Source organism: Lissotriton vulgaris, chromosome 12 (assembly GCF_964263255.1).
Source record: "Lissotriton vulgaris chromosome 12, aLisVul1.2, whole genome shotgun sequence".
NCBI lineage: Eukaryota > Metazoa > Chordata > Amphibia > Caudata > Salamandridae > Lissotriton > Lissotriton vulgaris.
The window spans coordinates 641859939-641875520 of record NC_141700.1 but is presented as its reverse complement, the minus strand read 5'-3'; the positions used below and the strand labels follow the sequence as shown (position 1 = coordinate 641875520).

The window sequence follows — 15582 nt, the reverse complement described above, 5'->3', positions numbered from 1 at the left end:
GGGGAAAAGGGTGGTGCAAGCTGCGGCGGCCTCCTGACTAGAGCTCTGGCACCTATATATTTTGTTTTACAAATTAAGCACAGGGAGTACCACAAAATGGGTAATATTAACACCGGTTATTTCAGCACAAAGAAATGGCAATAGTGTGGAATGCAGTGCTAGAAAAGGTATGATGTATGAAGGGCTATATAAGAAACAGATTGTTATTGTGTAAACACTCACTTATCGTATACAATATTGTAAAAAATCAAGAATGTTGCAGTGGTAATTCTTAGACAAGACTAAAGATTCAAGGCAGGTCTCCAGCTCTCTGTATTTGTATGTTGTAGTCCATGTCTCATTCAAGTTGACCAAAATGACCTTTGAACCTAGGATTGCAGCCTCTCTATCTGCAATCTTTCTTAGTCCCATAGTCTCAGGTGCACTCAGGTTGTACGGCTCCCATGTGTACTGTAATACATACGCTGGGAAGACGCCCAACCTGAAGTGAGACACCAGAATGAGAAATATCCTGCTGCCACCTGCTACCAAGGTAAAATCTTTGGGGGGTAATAACTGAAACCCTGTTCTTTGACCACCGGATTAGCATGGCTGCATAACATTGTTTTTCCTTGCTGAAAACTTTGCAAAATATTTTTACTTTTCTCACTAGAACCGTTCCCTGGTTAGTAGTATCCGCTTGTATCTTGGCCAGACTGGATTACTCTAAAAAGATGTACGTTGGATTACAGTCAGTTCAAGCTGCCAGGCTGTAATGCATTTATGTTTTTATTCTATCACATGCCTCTTTGTTCCACCACCTTATAATTCCAGTCCCAGTGTCTAACTCTTGCCTGTTCTTTTTCATCACTGCTTTTCTCCCCCATTGCCACTGCTTTCCTAGATTTCTCCTTCGCCTAGTTTCTCCCTTTTCTGCCGCTCTGTCTCTGTCTGTGAGCCAAATTCTGGTTGTAAAAAACAAATAAGTCTTGCTCCCCATAAGTGGGTACCGGTGTCAAGCACTTGCTAACACTGGCACAAATAAAGCACTGATAAAGTCATACAAGGGCAGGGTGCACGTTAAACACAGAGCTGAAAAACAAAGAACACTTCTTCAAAGAGGGCTGTTCGGGTCAGGGCACAGCATGGCCTGCGCAGAGTCTGTTGGTACATGGATGGATGGATGGGAAAGGTCTGCCACTCGTCTTTTGCCATCAAATTCTTGTTTTTCTCATAAGATGGACTACAAGTTCACAAAAAAACTGCCAATGAGCAGACATCTAACAGTTTGATCTTTGTGATTGCAACAACATTACTTAACGTGTGTGCATCGATTTGGGCACCTTGGAATAAAGCCCCCTGACCCACTCAAATGTGCTTTGACACTTGTCTAAATTAGGCAACGAGACACAAACAAGTGTTTTATGCACTATACGTTTTTTACAAATTGTGTGGTATATTTGTAACCAGTCTTCTGCTCTCTTTGAATGATTTTACAGATATAAAGAATGTGAAACTTATAATGAATTACTCTAATTCTGTTATGCTAAATAATTTAGTTTCTTGTCTGAGAAACTTTAAAACCTACGCATCACTGTGTACACACACCTTTTAATGGTGATTGTTATTTTAATTGCCGTATTATTTGGGCTCGTTATTTTCTGTTTATTTGCTACTTGCCTAACAACAGCTTTTAAAATGTTTTCCATAAACCAAGAACAGAGGAGTGTGAAAAGAGAATGAAAAGGTAGGTTTTTCATAAAAAGTTCCCTGTGGAAACCCCATTGAATCGTTCGATAACTGATTTAGAGGTAACTTGTCTGCTTAATTAAAAATCTGTTCCCTCAGAAACCCAGAAACCCAGAAACTCATGTTTCTAACTCCTGTTCAAAAGGCTCGTGTGAGTCGTTGTGCTTCCAGCATGGTGCTTGTTGTGAAGTCACTGAATTGGCTCTTCACTTGTGGACTTCCTTTTAATGTTTGTGAACTCTTTGGTGATAGACGTGACTGCAGCCCTTCTGATGAATGCACCTTCTGTTCTTCAGAACACACCTGGAGTATTTCATTAGAAGTTACCTTTGCATTTCTGGATAACCTTTTGTGGAAGAAGAATGAGAAAATGGGCACTGAATGATGGTCCCAACACCGCGGGTAAAAGGGAAGCAAAGGAGACTTTGAAGGAAAGCTAGCCAGAATGTCAGCAGATGACCCCGGCACTAATGCCGCATGATTCAAAACCATCCCTCCACCAAGTTATTCCAGTTGTAGCAGAAGTCAGAAGTCAGTGGGGCCAACTGCATTTCCAGGGCTTGGACGCAGGAGGAGTCAAACACTTGTTCAGCTTCTCGCAGCCTGGAGGAGACCAATTCTGCCAGGTGAAAACAGAGAAGAAGAAAAACCAAAAATTAATATTTTTAAATGTCAAAGGCACAGCAAAGACTTTGTATACCTACCTACTGTTTGTGGGATTCAATAAACCCTACTCATGTTTAGGTGATGAATCAGTTTTGTTTTCTTTCTTAGGCCCACTGCTAGAATATTTGTTTTTCCAGATGTTCTACTTTAGTGGCATCCCACGCCATTCATGAGAACATCTCATAATTTAATCTCAAATTATCTTCGTTGGATCTTTCTGCTTTTAATAATCATGTGAGCGTTGGTGCCGTATTTACACCACACAATCAATACACTAGTGGTTTGCCTGTCAGGGTCACATTACTGTATTTCTGGTGTGTGTTTAAGGCATGATAGAGAAAAACATTAACAAAGTCGAAAGAACCGGACTTTTGGCTTCGCCATAAAAGAGCCCAAAATAGCTGCTGATACGCAAAGCCCCTTTAGTTGTCTTTATTTGGTGCCATTGTATTTTTGGTTCATATTACTCCATTGTGTCCAACGTAAACAGGAAACATTTTACATAGTCAGTGGTTATTCTGAAAATCTAGCATGTTTCGTGCCCTCCTAGTCTGATGCGGGACACCCCTGATCTAAATGGCCTTGTAGCAGTTATATGCATAATATATCCCATAACAATGGGATCTACAAAGTAATTAATTCTAATCAGACATTTATTGGTACATCCTATGTAGGATACCAAAACACACTGTAACAATAATAAAGTGCTGTTATAAGCCTGTCGTGGCACATCATGTACGTTACAGCATGAAAGTACAAACACTGTAGGTAGGATTTCCAGTTTTCAGTTAAAACCGATTATAACCAATAAAACACCACCAAAATGAATATTTGCTTTTCAGAAAAAACTACAGAACACCAGATTTCGCTGCATGTTTACAGCTTTGCCCTCCTCTGGACAAAGTGTAGCAAATACCAGTATGGTCTTTTCTGTAATGGATGGTCCCACTGTACCCCACTTAGACCATGGTAAGCCATTTACTATGCCCATAATTTGAATTTCCCTGGAATCTTAGGAACTACTCCATTTACATTTGGGGAGCCTTGCTTACCCCATGTGGCTTCGGCTCACTGTTTACTGCAGATTGCTGTGTAGTGGCAAGCAGGTTTACAGCTGAACTCAGGGAAGGGTCTCAGTCCAGGGAAAACAGCATCTCTATGATGTCATCCTCATTTACTGAGAGTGTTACAAAGTTGTGCTTTCTCACAGCTCTGGTATCCGTACTGTGGCAACAAAGAGCATTCTGCAAACGGATGACTCCAGACTAAATGTCCTCTCATACATCACTTTATCTAACACTCCCTTTCCTAGGTTTACTTTATGATGATCTGGAAAGCCTGCCTATATGAGCCACATCCCCACATACAGAAAAATCAGGGGCCATATCATGAACATCTTCAGTACCCATGTACAGAAGGGCTTCATGCACCTGTTTTACTTAAACTGTGCTACATTTAGCACATATTAACTCAGAAAACCTACAAGTTTGTTTCTGGCCTGTAGACGGTACAGCTCAGAAACATGAAGTGGCAAGCACTGCTCTGTGTTTCTTCATATTTGTTTCAGACAGTGACACCTCAGGAAAAACAGGTGCAAAGATCTATTTTGACGCCTTCATTATATAGCCCCAGGATCACAAAGCTCAACTTTCATTCCTACATTCTCCAGTCAAAATGAAGCTTGGAACTTATGGAGCCTCCACAACGCTTGACACTTTTCAACACCACTTGTACAACTCCCTGTGGCTGCAATAAATAGAAATATATTGAATTGTGCATGTGCTTTTCCCCAAAGATGAAAAATGCACTAGGAGAGTGCATGCTGCACAGAACACATAGGTAAAGTGACATGTGCAATATTCACACATGTTAACAACCTCTGAAGGATGATTTTAACACCGTGGGTGCTCATGACGGCTCCCGGCCGTCATGAGTCACAGTAGGTGTGTGCTCATGACGGCCGGGAGCCGTCCGAAAGTTGCTGCTCCGCCCACGCGGTATTAATTCCCCGCCTGTGCGAGGGAATTAATCAGTGGGAGGAGTTCGGGCAGCTCCCGGACGTCATGAGCACAAGTCCACCGTGATTTATAACGGCCGGGAGCCGTTCTCAGTACCAGAGTGCCACGCCCAACCCCGTCCCCCTCGCACCGCAGCCGAATTTTCCCCCTCGGAAAGGGGTTAAACACTAAATGCATGTCTCCCCTTCTATGTGGAAGTTGGCCAGAAAACGGTTCAGAGCAAGGCATTCCTGCCAGGAGAGTAAAGGAGAGGTGGTGGAAAGAAAATACCAGGAGACATAAAAAAATGAAAGGAGAGGAGGCAAAAAGGGGAGGCATAGGAATGCAGAAGGTTAGGGGTAAGAGAGATAGAATAAGATGGATTATTAAAGCAAACAGTGAACAAGAAGGAAGGATAATGCTAAAGGGGGACAGCGAGGGTAAGAGGGAAAATGTGTAAAAGAGTAATGGAGTGAGATGTATAATTTCATAAAAAGCAGATAAATGTATGCAAGGGCATGGATGGAGTGAAGCAATCATGGGAGATGTTTATCACAATCAGTGCAATGGTGCTTTCTCAGTGAAGAGGCTAAAACTGAGGTGTCATGAAGTCTAAACCTCCCCATCAGCTTCCAGCGCCGGTACGCTGCACGCAAGACGCTAGTATGATCCAGTATACAGTGAGGGCACAGTAAGGAACTGGCACCAGTGGGCTGTACAGGAAACGGGCAACGGTGAGCTCTGGGAGGGGCAGGCCCCATTACACTCTGTGAGGAGCTGGCATTGGTAGGGGGTGCAATGAACTTGTATTGGTGGGCAGTGTGAGCAACAGGCATGGTTGGGCAGGACAAAGATCCTGACCTGGTGGGTAAAGAGAGGAGTTAGCCCTGCCTGGCATGGGGGGACATGGTAGTGCCCAGAATGTGAACCTGGCACTTCTAGGCAGTGTGAGAGATGGGCAGCGAAGAGCAGTGTTACGAAGCTACCACTGGTGGGGAGCTAGCACCGGTGAGAAGAGTGGAAAGTAGGAACTGGTGGTCAGTGTGAGAAGCAGTGGCAGACAGTGTGAGGGACTGGCAAGAATGGATCCTGAAAGTAACCTGAACTTCTGAGAAGCTGCCAATGAGCAGAGTGAGGAGCAATTGGTAGACATTAATAAGAAAATGGGACTGGCAGGTATAGTTTGGTTACGTACCACTAGATGGCAGTGTTGTGTTGGGAACAAACAGAGCATACAAAGTTTTGAAGTAGGTACCAGTGGTCACAGTGAGGACACGGTAATCGTGCGCACGGTCTGTAAGAATCGCTTATTGGTAGGTAAGGAGATGCAAATGGTGTGTAGTGCTAGGAATTGGTACTAGTGAGTAGTGAAACTCTGACAGATCGACACTGAGGGGCTGGTAGTAGTCAGTGGGTGAATCTGGCAATAAGTAAACCTTGTTCTCATGGGCAACAGAAGCGGCTAGCACTGTTGATACGTTTGAGGAGGCAACACCTATGGATAGTGTGCGCAGTTGGCATGGTGGCAAGTGCAAGTAGCAGTCACTTGAAAAAGTGAGCAGCCTGCATTGCTGGGCATTGTGAGAAGCGGGCATCATTTGGCAATGTAAAATGCAGGCAGTGGAGGTTAGTGTGAGGAGCAGTCACTGGTGGGCAGAATACAGAGCTGGCATCTATGGGCAGAGTAAGGAGCAGTGACTGGTGGGCAAAATACAGAGCTGGCATCTATGGGAAGAGGAAGGAGCAGTGACTGGTGGGCAAAATACAGAGCTGGAATCTATGGGCAGGAGCAGTCACTGGTGGGCAGAATACATAGCTGGAATCTATGGGCAGAGTAAGGAGCAGTCACTGGTGGGCAGAATACATAGCTGGCATCTATGGGCAGAGTAAGGAGCAGTGACTGGTGGGCAAAATACATAGCTGGCATCTATGGGCAGAGTAAGGAGCAGTGACTGGTGGGCAGAATACAGAGCTGGCATCTATGGGCAGGAACAGTCACTGGTGGGCAGAATACATAGCTGGCATCTATGGGCAGAGTAAGGAGCAGTGACTGGTGGGCAAAATACAGCGCTGGAATCTATGGGCAGAGTAAGGAGCAGTCACTGGTGGGCAGAATACATAGCTGGCATCTATGGGCAGAGTAAGGAGCAGTGACTGGTGGGCAAAATACAGAGCTGGCATCTATGGGCAGAGTAAGGAGCAGTGACTGGTGGGCAAAATACAGAGCTGGAATCTGGGCAGAGTAAGGAGCAGTCACTGGTGGGCAGAATACAGAGCTGGCATCTATGGGCACGAACAGTCACTGGTGGGCAGAATACATAGCTGGCATCTATGGGCAGTGTAAGGAGCAGTCACTGGTGGGCAGAATACAGAGCTGGCATCTATGGGCAGGAACTGTCACTGGTGGGCAGAATACATAGCTGGCATCTATGGGCAGAGTAAGGAGCAGTGACTGGTGGGCAAAATACAGAGCTGGCATCTATGGGCAGGAACAGTCACTGGTGGGCAGAATACACAGCTGGCATCTATGGGCAGTGCAAGGAGCAGTCACTGGTGGGCAGAATACATAGCTGGCATCTATGGGCAGAGTAAGGAGCAGTGACTGGTGGGCAAAATACAGAGCTGGCATCTATGGGCAGGAACAGTCACTGGTGGGCAGAATCAAGAGCTGGCATCTATGGGCAGAGTAAGGAGCAGTGACTGGTGGGCAAAATACAGAGCTGGAATCTATGGGCAGGAGCAGTCACTGGTGGGCAGAATACATAGCTGGAATCTATGGGCAGAGTAAGGAGCAGTCACTGGTGGGCAGAATACATAGCTGGCATCTATGGGCAGAGTAAGGAGCAGTGACTGGTGGGCAAAATACATAGCTGGCATCTATGGGCAGAGTAAGGAGCAGTGACTGGTGGGCAGAATACAGAGCTGGCATCTATGGGCAGGAACAGTCACTGGTGGGCAGAATACATAGCTGGCATCTATGGGCAGAGTAAGGAGCAGTGACTGGTGGGCAAAATACAGCGCTGGAATCTATGGGCAGAGTAAGGAGCAGTCACTGGTGGGCAGAATACATAGCTGGCATCTATGGGCAGAGTAAGGAGCAGTGACTGGTGGGCAAAATACAGAGCTGGCATCTATGGGCAGAGTAAGGAGCAGTGACTGGTGGGCAAAATACAGAGCTGGAATCTGGGCAGAGTAAGGAGCAGTCACTGGTGGGCAGAATACAGAGCTGGCATCTATGGGCACGAACAGTCACTGGTGGGCAGAATACATAGCTGGCATCTATGGGCAGTGTAAGGAGCAGTCACTGGTGGGCAGAATACAGAGCTGGCATCTATGGGCAGGAACTGTCACTGGTGGGCAGAATACATAGCTGGCATCTATGGGCAGAGTAAGGAGCAGTGACTGGTGGGCAAAATACAGAGCTGGCATCTATGGGCAGGAACAGTCACTGGTGGGCAGAATACACAGCTGGCATCTATGGGCAGTGCAAGGAGCAGTCACTGGTGGGCAGAATACATAGCTGGCATCTATGGGCAGAGTAAGGAGCAGTGACTGGTGGGCAAAATACAGAGCTGGCATCTATGGGCAGGAACAGTCACTGGTGGGCAGAATACATAGCTGGCATCTATGGGCAGAGTAAGGAGCAGTGACTGGTGGGCAAAATACAGAGCTGGCATCTATGGGCAGGAACAGTCACTGGTGGGCAGAATACACAGCTGGCATCTATGGGCAGTGCAAGGAGCAGTCACTGGTGGGCAGAATACATAGCTGGCATCTATGGGCAGAGTAAGGAGCAGTGACTGGTGGGCAAAATACAGAGCTGGCATCTATGGGCAGGAACAGTCACTGGTGGGCAGAATACATAGCTGGCATCTATGGGCAGTGTAAGGAGCAGTCACCGGTGGGCAGAATACAGAGCTGGCATCTATGGGCAGTGTAAGGAGCTGTCACTGGTAGGCAGTGGGTAGAAGACACTGACCAGTAGTGTGAAATATCTACTGATGGGCATGTGTGAGGAGATGTGAATCATGGGCAGTGCAAGGATCAGCCAATGATGAGCAAGTGAGGAGAGGACCCTGGTTGGCAGGGAGAAGTCTGAACAGCTTTCCCACCAGCAATCAGCTAGTCCTGGAGGGCACTGCCAGGAGTTCACCTCTGAACCGCTACTCTACTTTGGTCCACCGTTTTCTTCGCCCTGTAAAGGCGGAATAAATAAACACATAATAGTCTTCGGAATAATTTTAGGTGGAACTTGCAGGGCGTGTTTTGCCTTCAGACTCTGGGCTTCTAAGGCTGATGGAATAACCCTTCTGCCACCGCCATGTTCAAGGCGCTTCTTTCACCCGAATGGAGTAGCTGAATAAATGCAGGCATCTTAGGCTTAAAATGTACTTTGGTTCTACGCATTTACATACTGGGAAAAATGATAAGCATAGGCACTCGGTCCTTTCAATGAAAGGTTTTCTTATAAAAATGCCGGACCAAGAATCCACATTTTATGTTGGGCATTAATTTGCATAAAACAAGACCAATGAGCTAAGTTAACAGTGATGTGTAGAGAGGCACCCTGCAAAGAGCAGAAACTCTCCTCTGCAGGATATATGATGCTGTTTGCCGCTTCCTTCCCTAGGCTTCTCTCTTGTAATATTTTTGTGTTTTATGAAAGTCTTGTTACCTTTGCATTGCTTCAGAGTGCTAGAGGAGGCAGCAGTGAACATTGCTATAGCGCCAAGGGAAGTTAGCATCCCTCGGAAAATGGAGCCATTAACCCATCCAGGGCATCTTAACAGCATTATAGGCCCCCGGTCAAAGCAGTGCCCTGGGCCTTGTCTACATAACCCCTTACAGGAATAAAAATGTTTAACGGAAAATTTGTGTTTAATTCTGGTCTGCATGGGGCCCCTATGCTCGTGGGGCCCCCGGGCTACTACCCAACGTGTCCATGCAATAAGACAGCACTGAACCCATTTTCTTCTACAACGATCCCTAATCTGAGGGAAAGAAAATTGGAAATCAAGTGTGAAGAGTTCTGTCTTCAGGCATTTCCTGAATCGAAGGTGGATAAATTCAGACCTTAAGTTATTGACTTTTATGTATACATTAATTTACTTACTCATAAAATGTGTTCCTCCTCTCCCTCTAATATTTTATTACAGCTATTATTCTATAAAATGTTGATATATCTTTTTTAAATTGTAACAAGCCCTCCTACTGGTATATTGTACATTTTATTATATTTACTATTGCATTTTTTTCATCCCCCACCCCCCTTCTCCTTCTTTCCAGAGTTACATTATCTTTTCTCTCCATATACAAATGTTTTGTTTGAATGTGTTACTTTATGGACTTGTTTGTACTTGGTTGTATCTTTTCCAAAAGAAAGTTTCTTTGTTTAAACTAAAAAAAAATTAAAAACTTAAGGTGCTGTTAAGGGAATTCCACTATATCCTATAATATACACCAAATCTATGCCGGGCCTTGCAATACAGGACAGTTGATGCACCCAGCTTTGAGACTCACTGCCATCCCTCTAAGTGTCAGAAAACAATAAACTTCTCCTGTTTTGTGAAAACTTCTGCACAGTGTGCGAAAAAAACTTGCCAAAGATTCAAGTAAATTTTTTTGATCATACTAGAAAACATACATTCAGTTTTCACATTATATTACAATTACTTCCATAGTTCAATAAAAAACTGATGTTATGCTGCCCTCTGGTGGCTGTTCACAATATGATAGTATAATCTCACTATAGAGGTGACATGCTTCATCATTGGGCTCCCTCTTGCAAGCGTTTTTATCGTGAATTAAAACTATCTCCTGGTTGACAGGGTCAATCCTTTATTGATGTCCCGAAAAGATGGATGTGAAGGACAGACAATCAGTGTAAAAGAGGATGAAGAACCACTCGTACATCTGTCCCCATTCAAAACCTGGGAGACCAACTCGATTCTCAACTTGCCTCAACAGAACGGTATCCTGACTATCCACACACCACTGTATCCCTGCAACACCAGTGGCAAGAAACAGAACATACACAAAATATTTTGTAGTAATGTTGCTACAATTTGTTATGTTTTTTTGTTATATCATGTGTGTGAAGACCTATGCAATTCATTGTGGGGGTTATGGATGCTTCGTGGCATAGAGGATGAATTTAATTCGTTTTTAGGTTTTGGATTGTAATCAAAGGAATAGTCAACTGATCTTTTCCAGGGAATATGAGTGTGCACAAACACACACATATTCTAAAGTCGACTCTGTTGAATGTGATGCGGACATAGTGATTTTTAAACAGTTTCCCAGACTCTCCTCCCGTTGACACAAACCTTATTTTTTCAATGAAATAACATGTCCTCCCTTTGTACAGATGGTAGTCTCTACACCCATCAAACTTTTGTATGATGCCCACAACAGGACTGGCCCAGTGGGTGTTCCTTCATCACTGTAAAGGCAACATGATCGTGAGAGGAAATATGGCACCTATGACCTTCTATAAGGAATAGGTATCCCTCACTTCCGCTTCCCTCGTGGAATTGAAGTGCACTTTGGTATCTGCCTGGTCCTGGTGAACCTGCTCCTCTGTTCCCCTTCCTCTACTTTTCCACATCACCACAGAGCTCACACGCCACCCTCTCTTGTACACCCTTTCATCTCCCAGACTGCTGTCTGCAGAAAAGAGAAGGACGACTCCACCTATTGCCACAATGATGATGAGATCTTCTAAGGATGGAGTTAGTAACGACACTGCAACAATCCTCGCAAGCTTTCACATTAGCATCGCAGAGGAAAAAGCTATGACTAATGCACACAATTGTATTCATTTTTTTATTTTCAGGAGTTTTATATAGCGCGAACTTAACCCGAAGGTATTGGGTATCAGAGCGCTTTACATAGCACCAGTTGGGTTACACGAGTACACATTCATTTTTGTTAGGCACAGGGAGATTAAGTGATTTGCCCAGAATCACAGGATGTTCAGCGTAATTGCCGAGACTCAAACCCAGTTCCCCAGATTGGAGGTCGACCGCCCTAGCCGTTAGGCCAACTCCTATCCCCTGGATGTTCCAGACAAAGAACTGTCTTCAAAATCAAAATTATCAAGAGCAGCAATTGTAAATCATTTCCTGGTGAAGTGACTAATCTATGCAGACTGGCATCAAGTCTTGGTTGTGAACACGTTGGCTGTTCAACAGAGTATCGTCTGGTTTGAAAGCAATTGAGGAGAAAGATATAATGCCAATAGTATATTCATTTATTATGTTGCATCACATGAAGTGATGCCAAAGCAAAGCATGTGCTTCCAGATCCTTACCATGACTGCCCGGTCACAGACGTTGAGCTGCGGTTCTCCTGGCACCATCGTCTCCTGATGCTGTTTGACTATGAAGAATATCTGCTGCATAGCACCTTGGTACTCCGGGCTCGTCACTCTGGAAAAGCATAGCGCAGCGAGAAGTCATCATTGGTGGCAATCAGCATGGCGAGGATTGCTACAAGACTACAAGATGGGATACACTCACAGCCACGATACAACCCAGCCTTCCTAACTGCTGACGTCTGCAGAGAAGCTCCACTGTTTACATCACTAGAGAACAAGGCCACAAGGATGTGTATTAGAAAGGGCCCTCATGTAACACTATAAATTTAGATCCGATTTATGTGTCACTATCAAACAAGATTCACAAAGTGTGTGTGTACCCATATTATAAAATGCCCCTTGTGTGCCGCACTCGTGTACAAGGCCCCCAGAGGGTGAACCAGTGTCAGACAAAGCCAGGTATGTTTACCACTACCCTTTAACCATGTAGTCTTCATCAATGTCAGACGTCACCTAAATATTTCATTATCAACCAAACCAGCAAGTGTAGGCCCTAGTATCAGACAAAATGATGTATGTATACCACTGCCAAAGAAGACTTAAAGGTATGCACCATCAGCCAGCAAACCCAATAAAACACCCCCTCGACGGTGTGTACCACTGTTGACTGTGATCGGAGGCGACACTATCCGATAACATCTCTGTATCTGCACTATCAAATCAGAGTACCTGAATGAGCTGCTACTAAAGAAGCCCTCTGCTGTGAGACATTATCAAATAAGTGCCCTTCGATCACTCAACACCCCAAATGTGGACCACTATTAACCACATGCACCATTGTTTACCCCTTTCCAACTAGGTCCACCTAAATTAAGCATGTCTCAAGTGAACCCCACTACCACAAGGTGTCAAAAATTACCTTTTTTCCTGCCAAGAAAAAATAAATGATATTGCTGTAACATTTTAGGAATCATTTCTCATCAATTTTCAGATAAAACAGCGGGTGAGTTTCCAGTGGTTGTTTCTTCCTTTGCTTCCGTTCAGAACTGACTTCAGAATAACTATGTTCTTTGGGAGAATAACAACTGAACTATTTAAATATAATGTGCGGAAAATCTTAAATGCACCCAGAAGAAGTACCAAAAGGGAAAGTCTAGCTTTAATCACTACCTAAACACTGAGCAGTGGGTGGGTACTGGAATGGGAGCAGTCACCATCAATAAACATCCAAAATCACTAGAGGTGGAAACATCAATGTGGGACAGGGACTGGAGATAAGAGATCCGGGGGAAGTGAGGGAGAAGAATGCTTGTACAAAACGGGATCAAGAGAAGTGGAAGAGGGCCGAAGATGCATCGGAAACAAAGAAGGAGGTGGGAGGAAGAGGAGGGGAAAGATAATAATGAAAGATCACAGCTAAAAAGGGAGATTGTGAGAAGGTGCTGCATGGAGACATCAGCTGGAAGATATCCCCCTATGGGCAACACATTATACAGCGCCTAGAGAGCACAAACACCTCAGCCTGAGGCCATTACGCTAATTGACAGAGGTCTTCAGGGAACCAATCACACCTATTGTGAATTTAAAGTCCAAGCCAGAATAATTCTTTTACCCTCTGTTATTTGATCTTTTAGGGTATTTATTTTCATTACTGCTCTGTTTGCATTCGACCCAGTTTCCCACTCCCTCCCTCCCAACTCAGAATACAACGCTGTTTGAGGAGGCGAAGTGCCTGTAACGAACGCTGGTGACTTCACTCCTCGCCTTGTCAACAGAACCAAATCCCTGGGATTCCAAAGCGACACAAATCCAACTTCAGAAAATGGATCACCCAAGATTTAAAAACACATAGTACCAACTATCATTGTTTCACTTAGTGAATGTGTTTCTTCCAAAAAAAGAACTTCAGAAACTCCACCAATGCACTGGTTCTACCCAACCCAAAAGAGGAAATACCCCCCTTACTTTGACATAGAATTATGCTACAAGACTCTTCTTCAGTTACATCCTCGGGGACAAATGACGTCAATCCTGCAAGCCCTATACTGGCTACCGATAGCCAGGTGATCTATGTTCAAGACAGTTTCCATCTTCACAGAACTACCCAAGGAAAAGCGTCACTTTACCTAAAGCTGAGTTTCAAACAGAACTCTCAAAATAGGACACTTTGTTGAAGAGGAGCTAAACGGATCATTGCACATCTGAGCTCCCCTTAAGAGTGTGTTACATAAAAACACCAAAACTGGTTAAAGATCCATGAAACTACAAAAGAGCAAACCCTAAACTGCGAGAGCTCCACTCGTTGCTGGTCTGCATCATGACCTGCTGTGATGTTTCAAAGGTGCATAGTTTCCAGCACCCCACTGTATCCAACAACCAAGGTTAAGTTCTGGACGAGGGCCAGTACTGCATCCTCTTAAAGCCCATCCAGGGGGCTAGGTAAGGACCAAGATGTCTGATCTGTAAATATCGCCCCACTGAGAGGACCAGCAGGAGCTAAACACAAGGGCCGGTGCTGGTCAGTGAGCCAGCTTCAACGCAGAGATGCAGTACCGAGACTCCCCCCGACACCCAGTCAGAACCAGCGGGGACCCTGGAGGCACCCTGGAAGATACGTGCTCAGCTGCATCCATATGTGTTTCAACATGGAGCCGTGCAGGAGAGGAAAAGAAGTAGGAGAGCACCTCACCACAACTCTGGCCTCTAGGGCCCCTTACACCAGTCGGTAGGTGGGGCAGACAGCAACGACTGCCCCTCCAGTGAGTGGGGAATTTGTTGACGAAGTCGCCGGATACTGGCATTGTAGTATTTGCTGCTCCCCCTCAGCTTGCAAGGAACTGTGCACTGCCTCCCTGAGGCTGCCGGACCTGGAGAATTTATCATATCCTCGATCGGCGCAGATGCAAGACCCAATCGGCACCACAGTGTGGTGCTGCGGCGGTGAACTATAAAAGGGGGTAGACAGCCCACCACTGGGCCGCAGCTCCCATATGTGTAGGCTGCCCGCAACCGATCCTTTGATGGTGCCCAATATCAGCCCTTTGCCAATAGCGTTAACTAATCCAACTTCAAAGTGTCTTGATTTGGAGGCCCCATATTACAAACAAAACTCACACTGATTTATCGCTAAATACTGGGTGCAACCACATTTTGGTCATGATGATCACCCTCTTCAAAACTGTTTTAGTAGTTTTGAAACATGACAAATGCAGTAGTGGACTGATATTAATTATGTTAAGGTACATACTTCATTCCTATTCAGAGTCGTGTTGTTAAATTTGTATCAGCCCCTAGTATTACACATATGCATATATTTGTATATAGAACTGGGGAAATTGTTTCCCTCGTGCCCATATTCACTTTCCCTGCGCCGTTTTGTTGGAGGACCTTTGTTATAATGTAATGTCTTCTCATACTAATGAGATGAATATACTGAAAATAAATGTAACTGTATTTTCTCAGAGCATTTGATATCCTTATTTGATTAGTCAAAGAAGTCTAGGCTTATACGTCCTCCAAGGGACCATTGTCTTTTTGTATCATCAGCACTTGGCAGACCAATCATCAACAAATCTGCAACCTTACGGCAGTGGCCGAATGACCTGGTGGGTCTGGCAGCGGCCCGGGAAGGCCATTGATCACCAGGAGTGGGCTCTGTAAAAGGATGTATGTCGTTACTATGCATGCTTTTACAACGCATGCCTTTACCACGCAAATTTTACAACTCAAGTCGTTACAACTATTGCGTTGGGGGGCGCTGGATAGAGAATAGTTTAATTTACTATTCAAACTCTAGTCCCCGTGGATAGTAGGGAAGGCTTTGGGTAGTAAATTAAATCATTCCCTATCCTACAGCGCCCCCCAGCGCAAGTC

The 15582-nt window shown here is 44.9% G+C and overlaps 1 protein-coding gene across 1 annotated transcript in view; it reads right to left on the bottom strand.

The window, feature by feature from the left end:
- Positions 1 to 59: 59 nt before the first annotated feature.
- The window catches only part of GALNS (galactosamine (N-acetyl)-6-sulfatase), a 186296-nt gene continuing 170773 nt past the window's right edge, over positions 60 to 15582 (bottom strand). Inside the window, exons 13-14 of the mRNA XM_086945806.1 lie at positions 11704 to 11821; positions 60 to 2347 (exon numbers count right to left, since the gene is read on the bottom strand). Coding sequence (XP_086801932.1) covers positions 2261 to 2347; positions 11704 to 11821 — 205 coding nt within the window. The 3' untranslated portion in view covers positions 60 to 2260. The remainder of the gene's footprint in view (positions 2348 to 11703; positions 11822 to 15582) is intronic.